The 18,320-nt window shown below is 38.4% G+C and overlaps 1 protein-coding gene and 1 long non-coding RNA gene across 6 annotated transcripts in view; both read right to left on the reverse strand.

The window, feature by feature from the left end:
- The window catches only part of LOC309657870, an 849,451-nt gene that overhangs the window by 617,742 nt on the left and 213,389 nt on the right, over positions 1–18,320 (reverse strand). The gene's annotated exons all lie outside the window — the stretch shown is intronic.
- KCNN2 (potassium calcium-activated channel subfamily N member 2) overlaps positions 1–18,320 on the reverse strand; it is a 324,148-nt gene that overhangs the window by 133,565 nt on the left and 172,263 nt on the right. For 3 of the 5 annotated variants that reach the window (XR_014261908.1, XM_082455743.1, XM_082455744.1), the window contains one exon: positions 419–837. The exons of 1 other annotated variant lie outside the window; for it this stretch is intronic. Coding sequence is in view for 3 of the 4 variants with exons in the window: in XM_082455743.1 (XP_082311869.1) it covers positions 419–837 (419 nt within the window). In the remaining variant the exon portion in view is untranslated. Of the gene's footprint in view, positions 1–418; positions 838–1,743; positions 3,388–18,320 lie in introns of those variants that run through there. One more of the 5 variants, XM_082455745.1, reaches the window with a different exon arrangement.

Here is an 18,320-nt window from a genome sequence, read left to right on the forward strand (position 1 = left end):
AGACATTCCCTAAAGTTCAGACATCCTGCATCCCCACTCTTCCACTGGATTTCTGTCTCAACAATAATCAATACTATAACCAAAGAGGTGCCAAAATGATTCAGTATTACCATTAAACGAATGTTTCTGATGGAAGTCTCCTATGCAATTTGTAGGTCTCCAAGTTTTGACAAGGATTATAAAGGCAGCCCTCTACTGAAAACTGATTAAATTAGAAAATACATAATCATCAAGACATTGCTGTATGCAAGGTATCTTAAGAAAAGTTCTGTCACACTCATTTAAAAGAAGCCCACTAGAGAACCCCAGATTTTCAAGAGTGAGTCTCTACATGCCTCTAGTCTAAAATGTGTTCTTTCTACCACTTTCAAGGACACCGTAAGACAAATTATGTTCTCAGGAAAAGAAACAAACTTACCTTTCACAAGCTCGGACAGTCCATGCGGCAATTATCCATAATGAGATACTAAAAACCAAGAGTACAGTTCCTGGGCATATAGTCATTAAAGTCTTCATAACAAAACGCGTATTGAAGTTTATCTTATTAAGTGCTCCAATGCTTCTAGAAGAGGCATCAGTGAAAAGTTTGCTGTGTAAAAGCATGACTCTGGCAATCAGATAGAGTCTTAAGAACATTGGTATAGATAAAATAATATCCACATCAGCGGTGGTGGTGGATGGGGCATAGGAGAAGGCAAGCCGGGCCGTCCATGTGAACGTATAATTCCCAGGTATGGGATGAATAGCACACACCAGTATTTCCAAGCAGATGAAGAAAATACGCTCATAAGTCATGGCTATTCTCCAGTCATCTGCTCCATTGTCCACCATGAACAACTGAAAAAATAAAGTAGAAAATCAGCTTCAGTATGGCATGAATGGTCCACAAGTGTTAGTGCAGATTTTTAAAATACATAACAGGTGACTTTTAGCAATCATGGCGAGCTCTAGGTCATAACTTCCAAATGCTAGCCCGCGCACCGCAACGGAGAGTAGCCCCCGCTCGCCGCAACTAGAGAAAGCCCGCGTGCAGCAATGAAGACCCAATGCAGCCAAAAATAAATAAATAAATAAATAAATTTATTTTAAAATAATAAATAAATAAATGCTAGCCAGGTACACTATTTTAAGAAAATGGTATTGGCACAAAAGGAGAACTTTATTTTGTTAACAATTAAAATTACAAACTTCCTATACAGGAGCCGAAGATATTTTGGAGTCCATGCCCCTGGACAATCATGTTAGTGACATCACTTTAAAATAAGGGGCTTGGGCCTGTCAGTAATGTATCTCCTCCTTAGATGAAGTCAGAAGGACTTGCCTTATAACAAGTTGCTCTCCTCTTTCAGGGTCTGGATCTAAACCTTGCACAATTCTAGCCATATTCTCAGTGAAATCTATTTACAGTGCCTCTGCAATCAGTTACACCCTATAATGCAACAATGCCTGAGTGTTCTTAAAGGAAATCTTATTCTCGGCTTCCGAGAGGAAATCACAAGGGACCATAGTCAAATGTGGCAAAAACATTTCTTCCAGCTGCCTCGCTCCTGCTCTATTTTTTATCTCTTTTCTTCTGCTCTCCCATAGCCTTCCCTTGGATTATTAATTTGTTTTCCATCTTTCTTTCGCTAATAAAGTTTCCTTTTTCCTATTTCTGTTATTCTTCACTCCACAATGAAAGAAAACAAAAAGAAAAGAAAGAAAAAGGAGATAGACGATAGAGAGATAGATAGACCGACCGACCATAAAAGGAACAGAAAAGAATGTTTCCTGTCTTCGCTGGTTGTTCAGTAAACAATTCCCCCAGGCTCTAGTCCATAAACAACCAGAGGCATCTGGAAATGTGTGGTGACATTTCTGACTGCCGCTGTGACTTGTGAAGGCTACTGGCATTTAGAGCCAGGAAGCCAGCGGCGCCAAGCAGGCTGCAATTCTGAGAGTCCCACGCACAAAAAAGACCTGTCTGCCCAGAATGCCGGCAGCGCTCCCCCACTGAGAAAGATGACATATTCTTTGCCTTTTGGTAAGTAGCCAACTTATGTAGAAAGCGTGAGATGAAAGCAACCCAAGTGAGAACAGTGCGTTCTCAGGTAAGTGAGTTGCAAAGGAAGTTGGCAGAGCAGACCCCCAGGATGACTGGATTCTATGATCTCTGCTCCTCCAGCATCAAAAAAAAAGTCATTTTCCCACCACTTAAATGGTTACAAATTCCCATTCTAGGGTAATTATTCTGCAGGTCATAGCTACTGCCCATGCTGTTATTCAAACACTGCCATCAGCGCTACTTTGCAAGGACAGGAATTTGAGGACAAAAATGATCACTTCTTTCTGGTACTTCAAAAAGTTAGACAATAAGCAGAATCTCTTGTCAAAATTTTAACAAATTAAGTTACAGCAACATAATGGCTTTGGGTATGCCTTTATCATAACTTTTCATCTAGGGACCTCAAAGTGTTTGATAAATAAATGCTAACAGACGGTACAAATTAGATTTTCCAGTGTCCGATAAAGAAACCGATCATAAATAAAGCTGCCAAGTTGGCTATATAAATATTCCTGTTCAGTTCACCACTTTCAATACCACGTTGGCATAAAGGATTTCATTAATAAAGATATACACAAGATTGTATAGAAATAATGGTAGACATCTTCTAAACTTTATATCAGTAAGTATTTACTGGGTACTTTATAACTCTAAAGGAATGTGACCCCAAAATCTTTTAAGGTGTTTATGTCCAAAAGAATGTATCCCTCCAACTAGTTACTTTGAGAGGCTCCGTATGTTCTAGAGACGCTATCACTGCTCTCTTTGTAAATTGCTATCAGGGCCCAGTATAAGTCACGTGAGAAAAACAGTATTGTTATTTAAATCTACATTTCCATTTCTACCGAAAATGGTATTACCCAGTTTGTCTACTTTCTTCACCAAACATGGCTCTGAACGACTTGGAAAAAAAATCAAAACCACCCCCAAAAGAAGTACCAAGCACCAAGACTCCGCTGAGCACAATTCCAAGACAGGCTTTGCCCACACCATTCTAGGCAACAGCAGCTTAAGTGCAGAATGAGTACCTTCCCAGGTAAGTGGTAAAGAAATGTATAATTCTCATATATTACTTCCAGTCTCATATCTTTCCAGGCCTGGCCCTCCTCCCATCACTTAGAGAGCGCTTGTTCCTCTGACCTCAGGCTACTCTCTTTTTCCAGGCCCCTTTTCATTGCCCGCTCTGCTCACTTCCCTAACTAGGCTGGTTCTCTCTATTCTTTACCATCACTTCAACCATTATGTCATCGGTATTCTCAGCAGCCTCCTCCTTTATATTCTGGTGGACCTGCCCTGGTAACTTTACATCTAAGACCTGCAGGGGGGCTGGGGCCACCACATGCCTGCGCTTTCAAACTCAGCTGAACCCTTACCATCCCTGTGATCATGCCCCAGCTCCCTATAGCTTCTGCCCTGAACAATCATCTTTCTCCTCTAGAGCCAATTTTGGTCCCCTGTCAGTACACTTTCCCCCAGTATCAGAAATACCTCTATTTTATACTTCAGCCACAAACTCACCTACATCTCACCTTTTCTCCTTATTTCCCTTCTCTTTTGTTCCAACTATTTAAAGCAATGTTACATGAAAACCCAGTTCTCCTGCACTGACAGCCTAGTTCCCGTGCTTTCTCCCTCTCAGCAGAGTATACAAGCAAGTTCACATCTGTACTGTTCATTAAAATCAAAGCAACACAAACAAACAAGAACCCCCACTGGCTCTATGTCTGCCCTAAGCGGTGTTCATTTTCTCACTTTTCTTTCATGCCTCAACACCCCCATGGGGCTTTTGTCCTCATCACCCCACCAATATAGCTCTTGCTAAGGGTCACTCAAAATACCTTAATTACGAGAGCTGGTCCTTCTATCTTAATTTTTATCTCACTTGATCTGTCTGATATAAATCACTCCTTCCTTCCTAAAAAAGATCTTTTCTCTTGGCTTACGTGACATATTGCTTTTTTCATCTGCTGCCACGCTCAAGAATCCATCTCAGTTTCTTTAAAAAGCACCTTCCTCCTCCCCATTCAAGTGCCCCTGCTCTACTGAGGTCCATCTCTGACTCTTCTTTCTGTACTTTCCTGGGTGATCTCTTCCCACCACCAGATTCCTCCTACTGGAAGCCGTCCTCCATCCTCCAACGACCTTCTGAAAATGTAAATTACATAATCTTGCCATTAAGATTAAAACCATTCCAAGCCCCCCATTCGGCAATCTGGTTTTGCCTATCTCTTCAATCTCATTGCCCATTACTCTTCTTACATTTTCCTCTGGTTGCGGATTTCAGAACATACTACCTTAATCGTGCCTCTATGGTCCTTGTACATTCTGTCTTAAGGACTGGAAAGTCTTTCCACCTAGCAAATTCTTATTCCTTTAAGACCAATTCTACAGTCACCTCCTTTGGGACACTGTCCAGGCCCCAGACAAATCTGCAAAACTCCCCCCTTTGTTACACCATGATCCCTGTATGTGCCTCTTATTGATGCTGCCACAGAGGACAATAAGGATTTTTTTGTCAGATTGTCACCCCTACTTGTCTGTGAGGCTCCTTGAGGACAGGATCCACATCTACCTAGTAGAGAATAATAAACGCTTGGAAAATGAACTACCTTGCTATTTCTCAGTTAATATTGATGAACTAATCACTGGACAGGTCTTAACGCTAATGATACATGCTCATGGGAGATGAGAATACTAATGCAGAACATAAGTGAAATAAATCTATGACATTTTCCAAATTGGTACAAGAACACATCCTATTAAATGTTCAGTCATCGCAGCAGCATAATTTTGCAATTCCATAGCAAGTTCAGTAATGTCCCCAGAGAAAATTTCTATCATGTAGTTGCTTTCTACTATCAGGGGTTTAATCAGCACCTAAAATGATTTTAATTCTTGGTTTTATCACAGCACATACTTCAATGCCAAAGTTAAGAAAGAAATATTTCCTCTACTCTTCACATAATACCCACCCTTAATTGCTGCTTACTCCTTTGTTTATTCATGTATTTACTAAATATCCAGTGTACTGAATACTCACTATGTGCCAGGCACTGCGCTACGTACTAGCCACACAGTAGGATTTATAGCAGAGATTCTGCCCCATGGAACTAACTTTCACCAGGAAAGAAAGACAAAATCAAAAAAGCAGACCTAAAGCAATTTAATGAAGTAATTATGCCTGTGGACACTGCCATGAAGGAAACAAACAAGAGATGAAATAAAGAACAATAAATTGGTGGTGACAGCAGATGTGGTCATCAGGGAAGACATTTTGAGAAGTACCGTTTAAGGCAACACCTGGACAAAGAGAAAAGCCAGTCATATAAACTGCCAGGAGAAGAACATTCTAGGCAGAGGAAAGAGCACATGTAAAGGCCATGGGCTATAAAAGCTTAGCATGCTTAAGGAAATGAAAGAACACCAGAGTGGCTGAAAGTTAACGATCAAGGGGCAGAGTGAAAGGAGACGAGCTTGAAGAGCCAAAGATGGACCAGACATGCAGGACCTTGTTGGCCATAGTGTCAAGACTGGATTTCAGTCCAAGTGCAGCGGGAATCCACTGAAAGGTATTAAGCAGAGGAATGACATGATGTGATTTACAGATAAAAGGGCTGACCCTACTGCTGCGGGAAAACCAGAGTTTACAAGGGAGGATACTAGTTAGGAAGTTCTATTGATTCTGATTAGTTGTAGTTAGTACCCCCCTGACCTAGACCAGGGTGAGTAGGGGTTGCCATGGAAATGAATAGAGTGGGTGCACTAGAAATATAGTTTGGAGATCTTGCTAGAATTTGCCGATGGGCTGAATGTGGGAGTGATTAAAAAAAAAAAAATCATAGACAACTGAGTTTCTACTCTGTCAAACACAGTGGATGTCTGTGCCACTTCCTGAATATAGTGGGCCGGATGCAAGGAGTGGGGAGGTTCCATTTTGGCCACTGTCATCTGAGTATAGATGCCAAGTAGGCAGCAGGATATGCAAGTCACTCAGAGGAGAAGTCTGGACTATTGAAATAAATTTGGAAGGTGTCAGTATTTAGGTAGTTTTAGGAGATCAAAAGAAAAATTAGAGAAAATGAAGAGGACAGGACACAAGGCCAAGTCCTGAGGAACGCCAAATGTGGAGGGCAGCTGGAAGCCCTTCTGTGAAGTAGGAAGAAAAGAAAGTGTTATTTTTGGAGTCAAGGGTGAGGGCTATCCATTATTAACTGTAAAATAATATTTACCAAATTCAGAGCTATGTTAATGTACTCAATATTCTATACAGAAAATGAAAACACTCTAAACATCACAGTTTTTCATCATCTGATTCCATGTCGAGTTAAAATCCAACTGTAAAAATACTCCCATTACATTCCATATGATCCATATAATATATATATATATATATGATCTCTTTTAAGCTAACTTGTGGCGGAGTTAAAGTAATCAAAATGACACATTAAACCATCTCTATATTCATTTATCATTCTGATGTTGATAAAAGAAGAAAGATTTTAGGGCAAAAGCATGACAGTTTCATCTACTTTAATTCTAGAGCTGTGGTTAATGGTCTTTGCCAGAGTAAAGTAACTTGTAGGCATAACAGAATATGCCCTACGAATATATCCCACCACAAGCTTGAACTTTCCAGTGCAACTGCTTTATATTTGCTCAGATACTCCAAACATAATCTACTTCAAGCTCATTGTCCAAGGTGAAATGGCAGTGAGAGTCACCAGCAGGAAGAAGGTGGGAGAGGTCTGCCATAGTGATCAGGTCACATGCTGGCATGGGGACCTCTGCTCAGCCAGCTCAGGAGAGCGAGGGGCTCAGCTGCAGAAGCCTCAGCTGCCTCTGACATATGATTTTCCTCTTCGATGAGGCTGAAAGCTCTATGGTCTGATCTGGGACAGTGTCTTACATATCCTGGGTTTCCTTTCTGGTAGAGAATTCACAGCAGTGCTCAGCAAAAAAGTGGTGCTTGAAAATCATTCTGAATAAAATAAATTTAGGCGTGTATCTGTTAAGAAAGTAAGTGTAGGTAGGATAGCCCAAAAAACTCTGAAAAGAAACAGTAATAGGGAGAAGCAGCTCTGATAGATTATTCAACAAATTAATGATTGAAACCATGTGGTACTGGCACATAAAACAACAGAGAGGCCAATGGGACAGGACAGAAAGTCCAAACTAGACCCAACACACTGGGAATTTCACAGGATTATAAAGGCAGACAGTCAAATCAGTGGGGAAAACACAGTTTATTAAAAAATGATTTGGGGACAACTAAACAGCCATCTGGAGAAACATAAAGTTGAACAGATGCCTCATACCAAATACATCAAGAAAAATTCCTGGCGGAGGAAAGATTTAGATGTAAAAATGAAACTATTAACATATTAGAAGAAATCATGTGAGAATTATTTTGCAAGCTCACTAAAAGGAAGGCCTTTTTATTTATTTATTTATTTATTTATTTAAGTGTAGTTGATTTACAATGTTGTGTTAGTTTCAGGTGTACAGCAAAGTGATTCAGTTATACATACATATGTATTTTCTTTTTCATATTCTTTTCTATTATGGTAAGGAAAGTCTTTTAACTCTGACAAAAACACCAGAGTCTTAAAAGAAAATACTGATACATTTTTGGATTGACTACACTAATCTTTCGTTTTCTGCACCTGGCCAAACCTATAACAAAGAGAATAAAAAAGACAAACACCAAACCATGCAGAAACTCTTCACAACTGTTACCACAAGAAACTAATTTCCCCAATTGTATAAAATTTCTTATAAATCCTTAAGAAAGAGATGAGCAGCCTAACAGAAAAATAAACAAAGGATACAAATAGCAGGTCATGGAAAAGGAAATAAAAATAGCTCTTAAACCTATATAAAAAAAGAAGATGCTCCACTTCAATCATAAGAGAAAAATGTGATACCATGTTTTTGCGCTGTCATATTGAACAATACCTAAAAGTTTTATAACACACTATATTAGTGAAGGTGTGGAGAAACAGGAACTCTCATACATTGTAGGTGGAAGTGTAAATCGGTATAACCCCTGGGAGGGCAATTTATCAGGTCATAAATGTACATACACTTTGATCATGCAATTTCATTTCCTTAGATGAAATTTGTCCTATTGACATATTTACCCATGTGAGAGCGAACATGTATGATCATTTGTTACAGCATTGATTGTATATTAGCAAAAGACTAGAAATAATCTCAATATCCACTAATAGGGAAGAGGGTTAAACAAATTAGAGCTGTCCACAAAATGGAATAGTATGCTGTTAAAAAAAAGATGATAAAATTGTTATATACTATTTAAGAAAGTGGTCTACTTTCTTAAAGTCACTCAGTTTAACAAACAAACAAAAAAGGCATTCTATATGCTACTAATTGTATAGCTTTGTTAAGGGAAGAACACATAGTCGTCTTTGTATGTGTATAAAATATCTTTGAAAGAATATTCTAGAACTTAATGAGAAGTGTTGCTTAAGGGAGGTAAACTGAGTGGCTGGGGATGAGAGATGGAAGGGAGACTTTTAATTATTTTACTTTTTTATTTACTTTTAATTATTTTTAATACTCATTTTGCAACCATGTGAATAAATAAATGTAAGTTAATTAATAACAAAAATAAGGGGAAATGATTGTTAAAGAAGAGAGGAAGGGAAAATGAGGATGACTGAGGTCATGAGACATTCAAATGCACCCTAACAAATAGTTTACATGTGCAAACCTGCTAAACTAAAAAACAGTAACTGACATTCAAAACAGCAATCTACAGAACCAAACACACTAAATACAGTTTTTATCTAAAATATTCTGCTTACCAAGACAAGACCTTGAACCATTACTTCACACAACTGTTTTCAACAGGATGAACAAAAACAAGATTTCTTGGTTAACCTTTAAACCAAATATTCAATAAAACCGAGCTCTCTTTTCCATTCAGTTACTGAATGCTTCTATTTGTAAGGTTCCATGAATACAAAGATTAAAAAGCCTCTTGGTGTTTGATGAGGAAGTGAAACATAAATGAATGATTACAGTGCTGGTGGAAATTGCCAGAACAAAGGTGTGAAGAAGATACTGAGAAAATACAGAGGCGCTCCATCATAGACTAGTACACAGTACCCACCCCTCCCTTCCACTGCCATTGCCTGGACTCTTCATATAACACAGGACTATGAACTTCCAAGTTGAGTTCTAGGATATTTGGGGGATAATGGCCCAAAAGAAAACACACAAAATGTATTCATCCAAAAAAGAAGCTCCTTCCTCAGGAAACAATTTTGGATGAAATAGAGTGAAAAGCCACTACAGAGGCAAGACAAATAATGAGGATTTCTTCATTAAGGCATTGCCAAGACCAAGTCAACATAGAATTCAGACCACAACTGCCTGCCACAGAGAAGGTCAAAGGACAAACAGGGGAAGAGAGAAGATGTCAATGGTTTCACTGAGATTTCCTGCAAGACCCTCAGCCCAGGACTGTGGGAGGAAAAAACAGAAAAGCTATGTTCAGAATGCACATTCAATGTTCATTCCTGAGCCAACTGGGAAGAAACAAGCAATGCTGATGTCTGTCATTCCCTCATCACCCACCCTGTGGTCTTTCCTCACTTTTGGAGCCTCTTGCCCATTCCAGCAGCCCTGTGCACTCATGCTGCCCTGAGAGTTTTCTGCATCCAAGGAGGAGGATTTCAAAACTAATATGGTAAAATATTAATCACTGAATTGCTAACTCCTTCCTGGGCGAAGAGTGTAAAGAACTTGCCTGGAATGCAGGAAACCAAGGCTCAGATTCCAGAGAGTCTAACTGGTTATATGACTTTGGGAAGTCATCCAAACTTCATGGACTTATTTCTATGACCGGTAAAATGGAGATAATGCTATTAGCCATCTCTGAAAGTGTTATAATGATGAAATGAACACACAGCATACATTGTGACCAACACTGTTCCCTGGCTAAGCCAGTGCCATTCCCCTCCCTCTTCTCTCTTGCCCATCTCCATTCTAGAAATATCCACTTTCCCAGACTCTTTTCAGGTATGTGTAGCTATGAGATGTAGTTGTGACCAGAGGTTATAAACCAAAGGTTGCTGGAGGACTTACTAGAATGTCTTTGCTGTTTTGGATAAAAATGACATCTGGCTGGCAAAGCGCTCTTTGTTCCCTTCCTCTGTCCCTAAATAGAGGTGATACCTGGGTCTGCAGCAGCTATCTTGTGACAATAAGAAAAAAGCCAAAGGGATCACGGTCATCGCAGCCCTGAAATCTTAAGCCACTGAGCCAGCAAGCATGTACCCTATTTGTTTAAGCCGCTGTTAGTTGGGTTTTCTGTTATTTGAGCAGCTAAAAGTATGCTACATTTAATTTAATATACATTAAAGTGCTATGTAAAGGTCTATAAAAATAAAGAATAATCATTAAGTTAAACACTTAATGGAGAGAGCAGCCAATAATTCAAAAGGGATGCATCGCAAATACTGGAATTTAAAGCACAATAGTTATCGAGTGGTAGAGTTATTTCTGGGTGGGAGGCTTTTGTTCATGCCTTTTAAATATCAACCAACTGCTCAGAATATCATATAGTGTGACTCATAGGAAATACACACACACGTTTTGGAGCCAGAGAAGCTTGGATTTAATTTCTGACTTGACCACTTACTAGCTAGTGGTTTGAGGACAAAAGATACTTAATCTCTCTAAACCTCAGCTTGCTCATTTACAAAAAAAAAAAAATTAAGATAAAATCAACCTTGTATGATTATTATGAGGCAATCACCCACTCTGCGGACCCCAGTAAAAATGACCCCATGAATAAGTAATAATATTCCACAGATCCTCAAGTGGGGCAAGAACATGAATTAAATATTAACTTGTGATATGAAAATGAGAATGTCATGGAAGAGGAGGAAGGGAAGTTCATAAGGAAAGACAGATTAGAGCCAAGTCATTATTGAGAGGAGGTCTAGAAACTTCAACTGTACCTATTTTGAAAGAATTCTTATCCAGCTACAAGTTTCTGAAATTATCCTCTTCTGACTTAGACTAGGGCTTTGTCTACAAACCAAAATCCTAGACTTGTCTAGTGGGGTCCAGTGGTATAAGGTCATCATAAACCCATGCCCTACTGCTCTTAAAACTTATTTAAAATCTTAACCCCCTTTCACATGGCTTCTCACAAATGGGCCCACATCTTCTATGGGCCACTCATGCTCATGTATTATTTTACACATGCTCATGTATTATTGGGTAATTATGGTCACAGTGTCTTGGAATTCATGCAAATTGTGTCTAAAATTGTTTTTGAACTTCCATAAAGATAGAATAATTATTTTCCCCCTTTTGGTTCTCTCAACAGAAGTGATATGACAGAAAGCACAAAGATGTATGGCTTGGGAGGCTGTGCTCTAGAATCTGGCTAGACTCAGGCAGGTCTAGGCTTCACTCTGACCTTCTACCACTGACTAGCTCTGACCTCAGACAAACCACTTAAACTTTCTAAGCCTGAATTTCATCATCTGATAATAAGGTCTAATTAGAGACTCTCTCTCACAGGACTGAAGGACAACTGGATGAGACAGTGCTCAACGAATGTTAGTTTCTTCCATAATAATTCATTTCAGTACTGGGTCAACAGGTGGTCTCCAATGAATGTACTCTGACCTAACTGAAAGGAGAGTAATAAGAGGTAGACACAGACACTGACATCACTGATTATAGTATTGGAAAGGAGGAAAATCAAGATTAGAGCAAACAAGAAACTGGAATAAAATTCCCCCATGGTCAATTTTTTACTAATGTTTCATTGACATGCTTATGTTAACTGGCCATAAATTTTTGTAAGCATCCTGAAATCATTTTGGGAGTTGATAGGGGACAAACCACAAGTAAAATAAAATAAACGTGTTATGTCCTAAAGCCAGGAAATAATTGAATATGAGTGAATCAGTTGATTCTAAAAATTTAATCGGAAATAAAAACTGTATATTTTCACTTGAAGCATTACAGCAATTAATTGCTACATGGCTAAAATGTAGCATCATCACGTTAGTTATTTCAAGCACTTAAAAAACTAGCTAAAAGCCCGTTCACATGTATTAGCTCATTAGCCCTTCTAACAGTCCAATTAAAGCACAAGCAAGTGAAAGGATTTGGTCATAGCACATGGTGAGTTACTGAAAAGCCTGGAGCTAAAGTTCAGGTCCTCCAGAATCCACATTATTTGATGGGGGCATCAGGCTGAACTGAAAAGTTAGATGCAAATCAAACATTTATAAAGCAAACGCTTACCCACTAATTTACATTATGATTTTGAAAGTGTCACATCTTTACTCCCTGATGACCTTAGGTGACAGTAGCTCCTCAGACCCCCTGCTTCACTGGCAGAAGCAAATACTTAAATAAACTTGCACATTACATTCAATGCCCTGTGGTAACAGAAATAGACTGCTTCCTTGTTTAGCTTTTCTCCAACTTAGATATTCTTCATCCAGAATACTTTTTAAAAACTTTGGTTGTAACTTTGGTTGTATAGAACCTCAAATTGCACACAGTACTTGAGATGAAACTTAAAAGCTGTTTTAAAGTGTACTTAACTTACCACATGTTAATTAGGGCCTGGCACTGCTTTAACCTGTACGTGTATTAATTCACCTTAAATACATACACTAAAAGGGTAGATAAAATTTTCATCTCCCTCTTAGGAATGAGGGAACTGAGGGGTTAGAGAGCAAGCCAGGGTTATATGGTGCTGAGGTATGGGTCTGAGATATGAACCCAAGCACTCCCGCTTCAGAATTTGTGTCCATAATAAGTCTACCGCTGCACATCACATATTTACCCAGTTATAAAACAATTTTTAGGAAGAAAACAGACAACGCTAGCAACAATATCAAACAAACCCATGTATTATTGACAAGTTTGGTTATCTAGGGCACAAATATTCAACTAAGGTGAAACAAAGAATATACAATAAGGAAGGAAACAGCAGATTGAAGGAAGAGAATTATTATATTTAGTAAATCAGTTGTAGCAGGAAGTCCTGGCAGAGAGGAAAGATATACACAACACACAATACACACACACACACACACACAAAGCAGACACAAGGTCTTAAAAGACCCCACAGTCTTAACTCATTTAATGAAAGACCAAACAATCTTGTACAGCTCAATCACCCAAAGGACACCACGGCATTACGACACACACAATCTCACGTTCCAGATAACCGTGCTTCCTTGAACAAAGGCTCTCTGAGATTTAACTGATGCTCTCTTGAAAGGCAGGGGTATGTAGAATCATTATACCTCTGTCTAAATTATAGAAAAATTTCTATCTAAACTGTTAAAATAAAAGTTGGTATGGAATAAGGGATTATCATGTCCTTCAAAGTTCTAAAAGAAAAAAGAGTCAGCCTGTATACCTCTATACATAGGTAAAATCTCTTTCGGGGGAAAAAAGGTGAAAGACATTTCAGACATAAAGATGAAGAGCAGAATGGCTGCTAAAGGATTTACTACAAGCTCAGGAAATAGGACCCAGAAAGGAATTGGAAGATGGAAGAAACAGGTAAACATGCTAGTAAATCTAAATAAAAAATTGGCTGTAAATAATTATAGGCATCAACATCATCATAACGACTAATTTTGATGAGGTTGGAAAAGCAATAAATAAAAAAAAAATGGACATCAATGACATAGATGAAGGGAGGAAGGGAGATTAAATGAAGGCCTCCAAGGGTTGTTACATTGTATGAAAGAAGGAGAGAAATTCTGATTGACTTCAGACACCATGAAATATATATATTTGCTACAAATTTAAGAAAAAATTAGAGAAAGAATAAATTTTTAAAAATCCTCACATCGCCCAACATAAGGAAAGAAAGGAGAAAGACAGAAGTCATGAAGAAACATTATGAACTCAAAGTAAATGTCAGAAATTGGTACAAAAAGAACAGTTGCTATAATTAATGTAGCTGAACGAGACTAGACATCCAAAATACAGTGCTGAGTGAAAAAAAAGCAAGTGGTAAAATGATAGACACAGCACAGCATCTCTGTGAAATTTAAATAATTCCAACTACTATAGATTGTTTATAAATACACATATATTTAGTGCACACATCAAAGCATGGACTGGAAATATGTACACACATTTCTGAATGGCACTTGCCTCTACGGAAGGAAGGGAAAAAAATGAGACTTGGAAGAAAATAAAGAATATTTTGAGTTTGGCTGTAATGTCCTGTTTCACCTATGATAAAATCTGGGGGGAAAAGAAACAAAAAACTTCTACTGCTGAAGGGCAAAACCTAGAGAGTCTCTGGGAAGAATCCCTTATGAAATGTCGGGGAATCTAGGCTCAGAGTCTCCCTCGCAGTGTTGGGCTGTGTGTCCTTTCTTCTTTCCTTTCTCATGCACAACAAAAAGGCTCTGTTGGAGCTGAAACCAGTGGAGAAGCTGTGAAAGAAGAAAGTCACCAGCATGATTCTACACGCTCGGCTGCTCAGAGTCTTGGCAACTGGGAACACATCGCAGCAGTGTAGGAAACAAGAGCCCCAAGTCTGGGTACAAACCACAAGGAAGAATCTTTTTTAGTTGTTGTTTATTTTTATTTTTCTAAGTTCAGCCCTCAAAGTTAGCTGCCCAGAGCTTTATGAAACACGTTAAACCCAGTCTGATGACACTCAAGGTTAAGCAAAAAAGCTCTTAATTGTAGCTTAGTGTTGAATTCTCAAAACTTCCTTTTTAAAACCTTCTACTTTACTCTTTCATGACTGTTGTTATATTAATAGTTACTTTCCTGATTTGAAAACATGACAAGGTAGAACTTAAGTGGCAAGTCTGTCACAACTAACCATGCCTGTAATTAAGTCCGAATCATGGGGACTAGCTCTGAACAGTCAGTCACGGCTGGTACTGGTGATTTTTAATAAAGACTACACATTTGTATTCTTTGGATTCAAATCAGACAAATATTCTTGCTCAGTGCTCCAATAATGATGAAATAACCAGAGGGGCCACAATGAAGTTGGTGTTCTCCAGAGTCCCTGTTAGGTCCATTTCACTCTAATGCTCTGGTGAATGACACATATTCAGGACTTATTACATGACTGCCAACTGGCCTAACATAAAAATACTGCATCATAAAGGCAGGCTGTAGAAAATAAGGTAAAAATAAAAACCTACCTACTTCTTAAGGGAGGTTCTCTATCGAAAAGCAGAACTACCAACCTTGTGGATAAATCAGTGGTGGTAAATAGAGAGTGGGACCAATTCCTGGCAAAATAAATCTGAGAGGCAGAAAGAAAATATTATCTGTTATTTTAGCCAACTAATTCTTTGCCTTATACACAATATCAGCTGTCCCTCCTTATATTCCTTAGGTGGTTATTTTAGAGACAAAGAAATTAAGAATGAGAAAAACAATCTCGCTCAGTCTTTCAGATGACAGGAATTTTACAGTTCCATAACTCTTCTGAACATATTAAATTCAAAACTTAAGGTTATTGCCAATAAGTAAAATTGAGGATACATGATTTTTAAATGTGCAGAAAATACACAAAAATCTGAGGAAACATAAAGAAAGAAAACCAGTTTACTACATGTTTCTACACTCTAAAATTTGCAGAGATGAATGATGGGATAGTCTATTACAAATGAGACTTCAATCAAATTTAACGGAGCAAACATTTTGAGCCTATATGACATGCCAGCTGCTAGCAGAGACACAGAAATCAGTGACAGCCCATGACATCAAGGAACTCACAACAATGCAGGGGAGAAAAATCTGTGTAAATCAGCAGTTAAAATTTTGTTGAAAAGACTCCACTGCACTCAAGCATTGTGATCTTGGGCAAGTCTCTTTATTTCCCTATACTTCACTTTCCTCAATAAAATTATAATACTTATTTCACTAAGTTATCATATGACTATAAGACAATGCAAGTATGGCCCTTGGCATGGTCTCTGGCACACAGAAAAGGCTGAACACATATTACCTGTGTGAGTCATCATGGTTTATGATAGTATTACATAGTAGTAGGATCATGAAAAGATGCAATACAGAAGGACAACTAGGTCAGCCTATGGGGTCAGGAAAAGCTTGCCACAAAAGGGAAAACTGAGCTGGGTCCAAAGGCAGAAGGATGAAAGTAGTATGTTCCAGGCAAAAGGTGTAGCACATAACACACAGAGACACAGAAAGCTGAAAGAATAGCACAGCTTTGGCTCTCCAAACAGTTTGGGATGGTTCCATTGATGTGTGTGTATGTATTTATGTGTGTGTGTGTGTGTGTGTGTGTGTGTGTGTACAGAGGTGGGGGGGGTGCTGTTAATGAATAATGGGGCTGAAGGGGTGGGAAAGATCAGATCGCAAAGAAACTTACAGGCCATGAGGATTTTGGCTTTCCTTCCACAGTATTCGCTATTTGCATTGAAGGTGATTCTCATGGTTGGTATCAGTTATATAAATCAAGATGAATATGTACTTGTACATTTCAAATCAGAAACAGTACAAGAAAAAAAATTTAAGGTTTTAATGACCAGGGTTTAACTTCTGTTCAATGTTGTAAAGAAAGGGAGAAAGGGAGAGAGAAGATTAAAAAAGGGGGAGGGAAGGAAAGGAGAAAAGAAAAAAGAAGAGGAAGGAAGTAAATGAAGGAAGAAGAGGAAGGAAGGAAACAAAGGCAGGCAGGCAGGAGAGAGAACACCAATGGCCTGACAGTTGATTAAATCAGACTCCAATTTCCACAATAGCAAATGGGGCAACATATCTGCACACCTTGAATATTATGAGGTAGAGCATTTCACCACACCAAATTCATTCCACATTTATGAAAATAAACTTCCTAAGATAGTGACAAATCTGTGCATGTAAAAAAAGCATAACTAAGTTTCCCTAATGATTATTTTTGAAATTGAATAGCTTCTTTACTCAGAGATTCATAATCTATTTGTACAGAGAAGTGAACATAAAGTACACATTTAAAATAGTTGAGATGGGATGGCATGTACGTGTCACACAGGCCACCACTCACTTCCCCATCCCATACTCATGGCAGACATGATTAATCAATCCAGATCCTCACCAGTACAGCCCTTTTGTGGCCTCAAGAATCAATCTCAAAGCTGTCCTACAGTGACAATCAACCGATAGGAGTTGATGTGTGAGAGGAAACTTATTGGCCACATGCAACTAGAATACATGTCTCCTTCCCAAGAAATCTTTCCCTGAACTACCATGCCACTTGGTTTGGTTGAACATGGGCCTACACTTGGGAAATATGTCAAAGAAAAAGTTGTGAGACCTGAATTAGGGAGTTAAGATGGGAATCCCAGAGTGGAGCACAGATAAGGCACAGACTCAGATACCATCAAATGTTATTACATTCATCAGTGTTCTTTCCCATCCTCTACTTCACTTTCATGGATAATTGAACATTGGCTTCTATCCCAACACTGTGGCTCTTTCTGAACAACCCCTAGAGACAGATGAAAAAGACTAAATAAGACATATTTTCTAGAACGATTAATTATGGATAAAGATTGTTCTACCACAGTCTCCTTGTATCAACTATGGTGAAGTGAAAGTAACACAATGTAAAATTCAGAGGAAAAATCTCCCTCATCTACATTAAAGTAAACCAAATGTTTGAACATCATACATTTTCCAGAAGTGGTTGCTTTATTTCCTGGTTATAGCTGACACGAAAAATGGTATTTTTCTCATATATCTCAGATAAAATCACAACTAAAAGTAAGGGCCACGCTGCAAAAAGAAAAGGAAAGAACTTTTGAAGTCTTAGATCTGAATTGTATTCTCAGCGTTGCTACTCACTAGCTGAATAAGAATTATAATCTAGATAAAATGAGACAATGTATATAAATATACTCAGCAAAGTCTTTGTTCATAGTAGGTAGGGAACACATATTGTTTATTCGGATACATACTAGCTATTTGACCTCTCCAAAGAATAGCTATTAAGCATGTAGCTAACAAACCCTGACCTCTGTTTTACATAGCTCAACAATTTCCACATTAGTCATGGTCTTCTATTCCTACCCTATATCCACTCAAAAGGATTAAGTGATTATTAAGTCTTCCAATATCTCCCCTTTGCCTTGTCTTTCCTTCTAAGACCATATTCATCCTCAGGCAGTCAATCTTTTTGCATATTCCTTGAAGAATACTGCTTTCATCTCATCATTGACTTAGCCATCATATTTAATTTTTGATATAATCATCAAATATCATATGAGTGCAAGAATAA

This window comes from Balaenoptera physalus (assembly GCF_965194825.1).
Source record: "Balaenoptera physalus genome assembly, chromosome: 3".
Classification (NCBI taxonomy): Eukaryota; Metazoa; Chordata; class Mammalia; order Artiodactyla; family Balaenopteridae; genus Balaenoptera; species Balaenoptera physalus.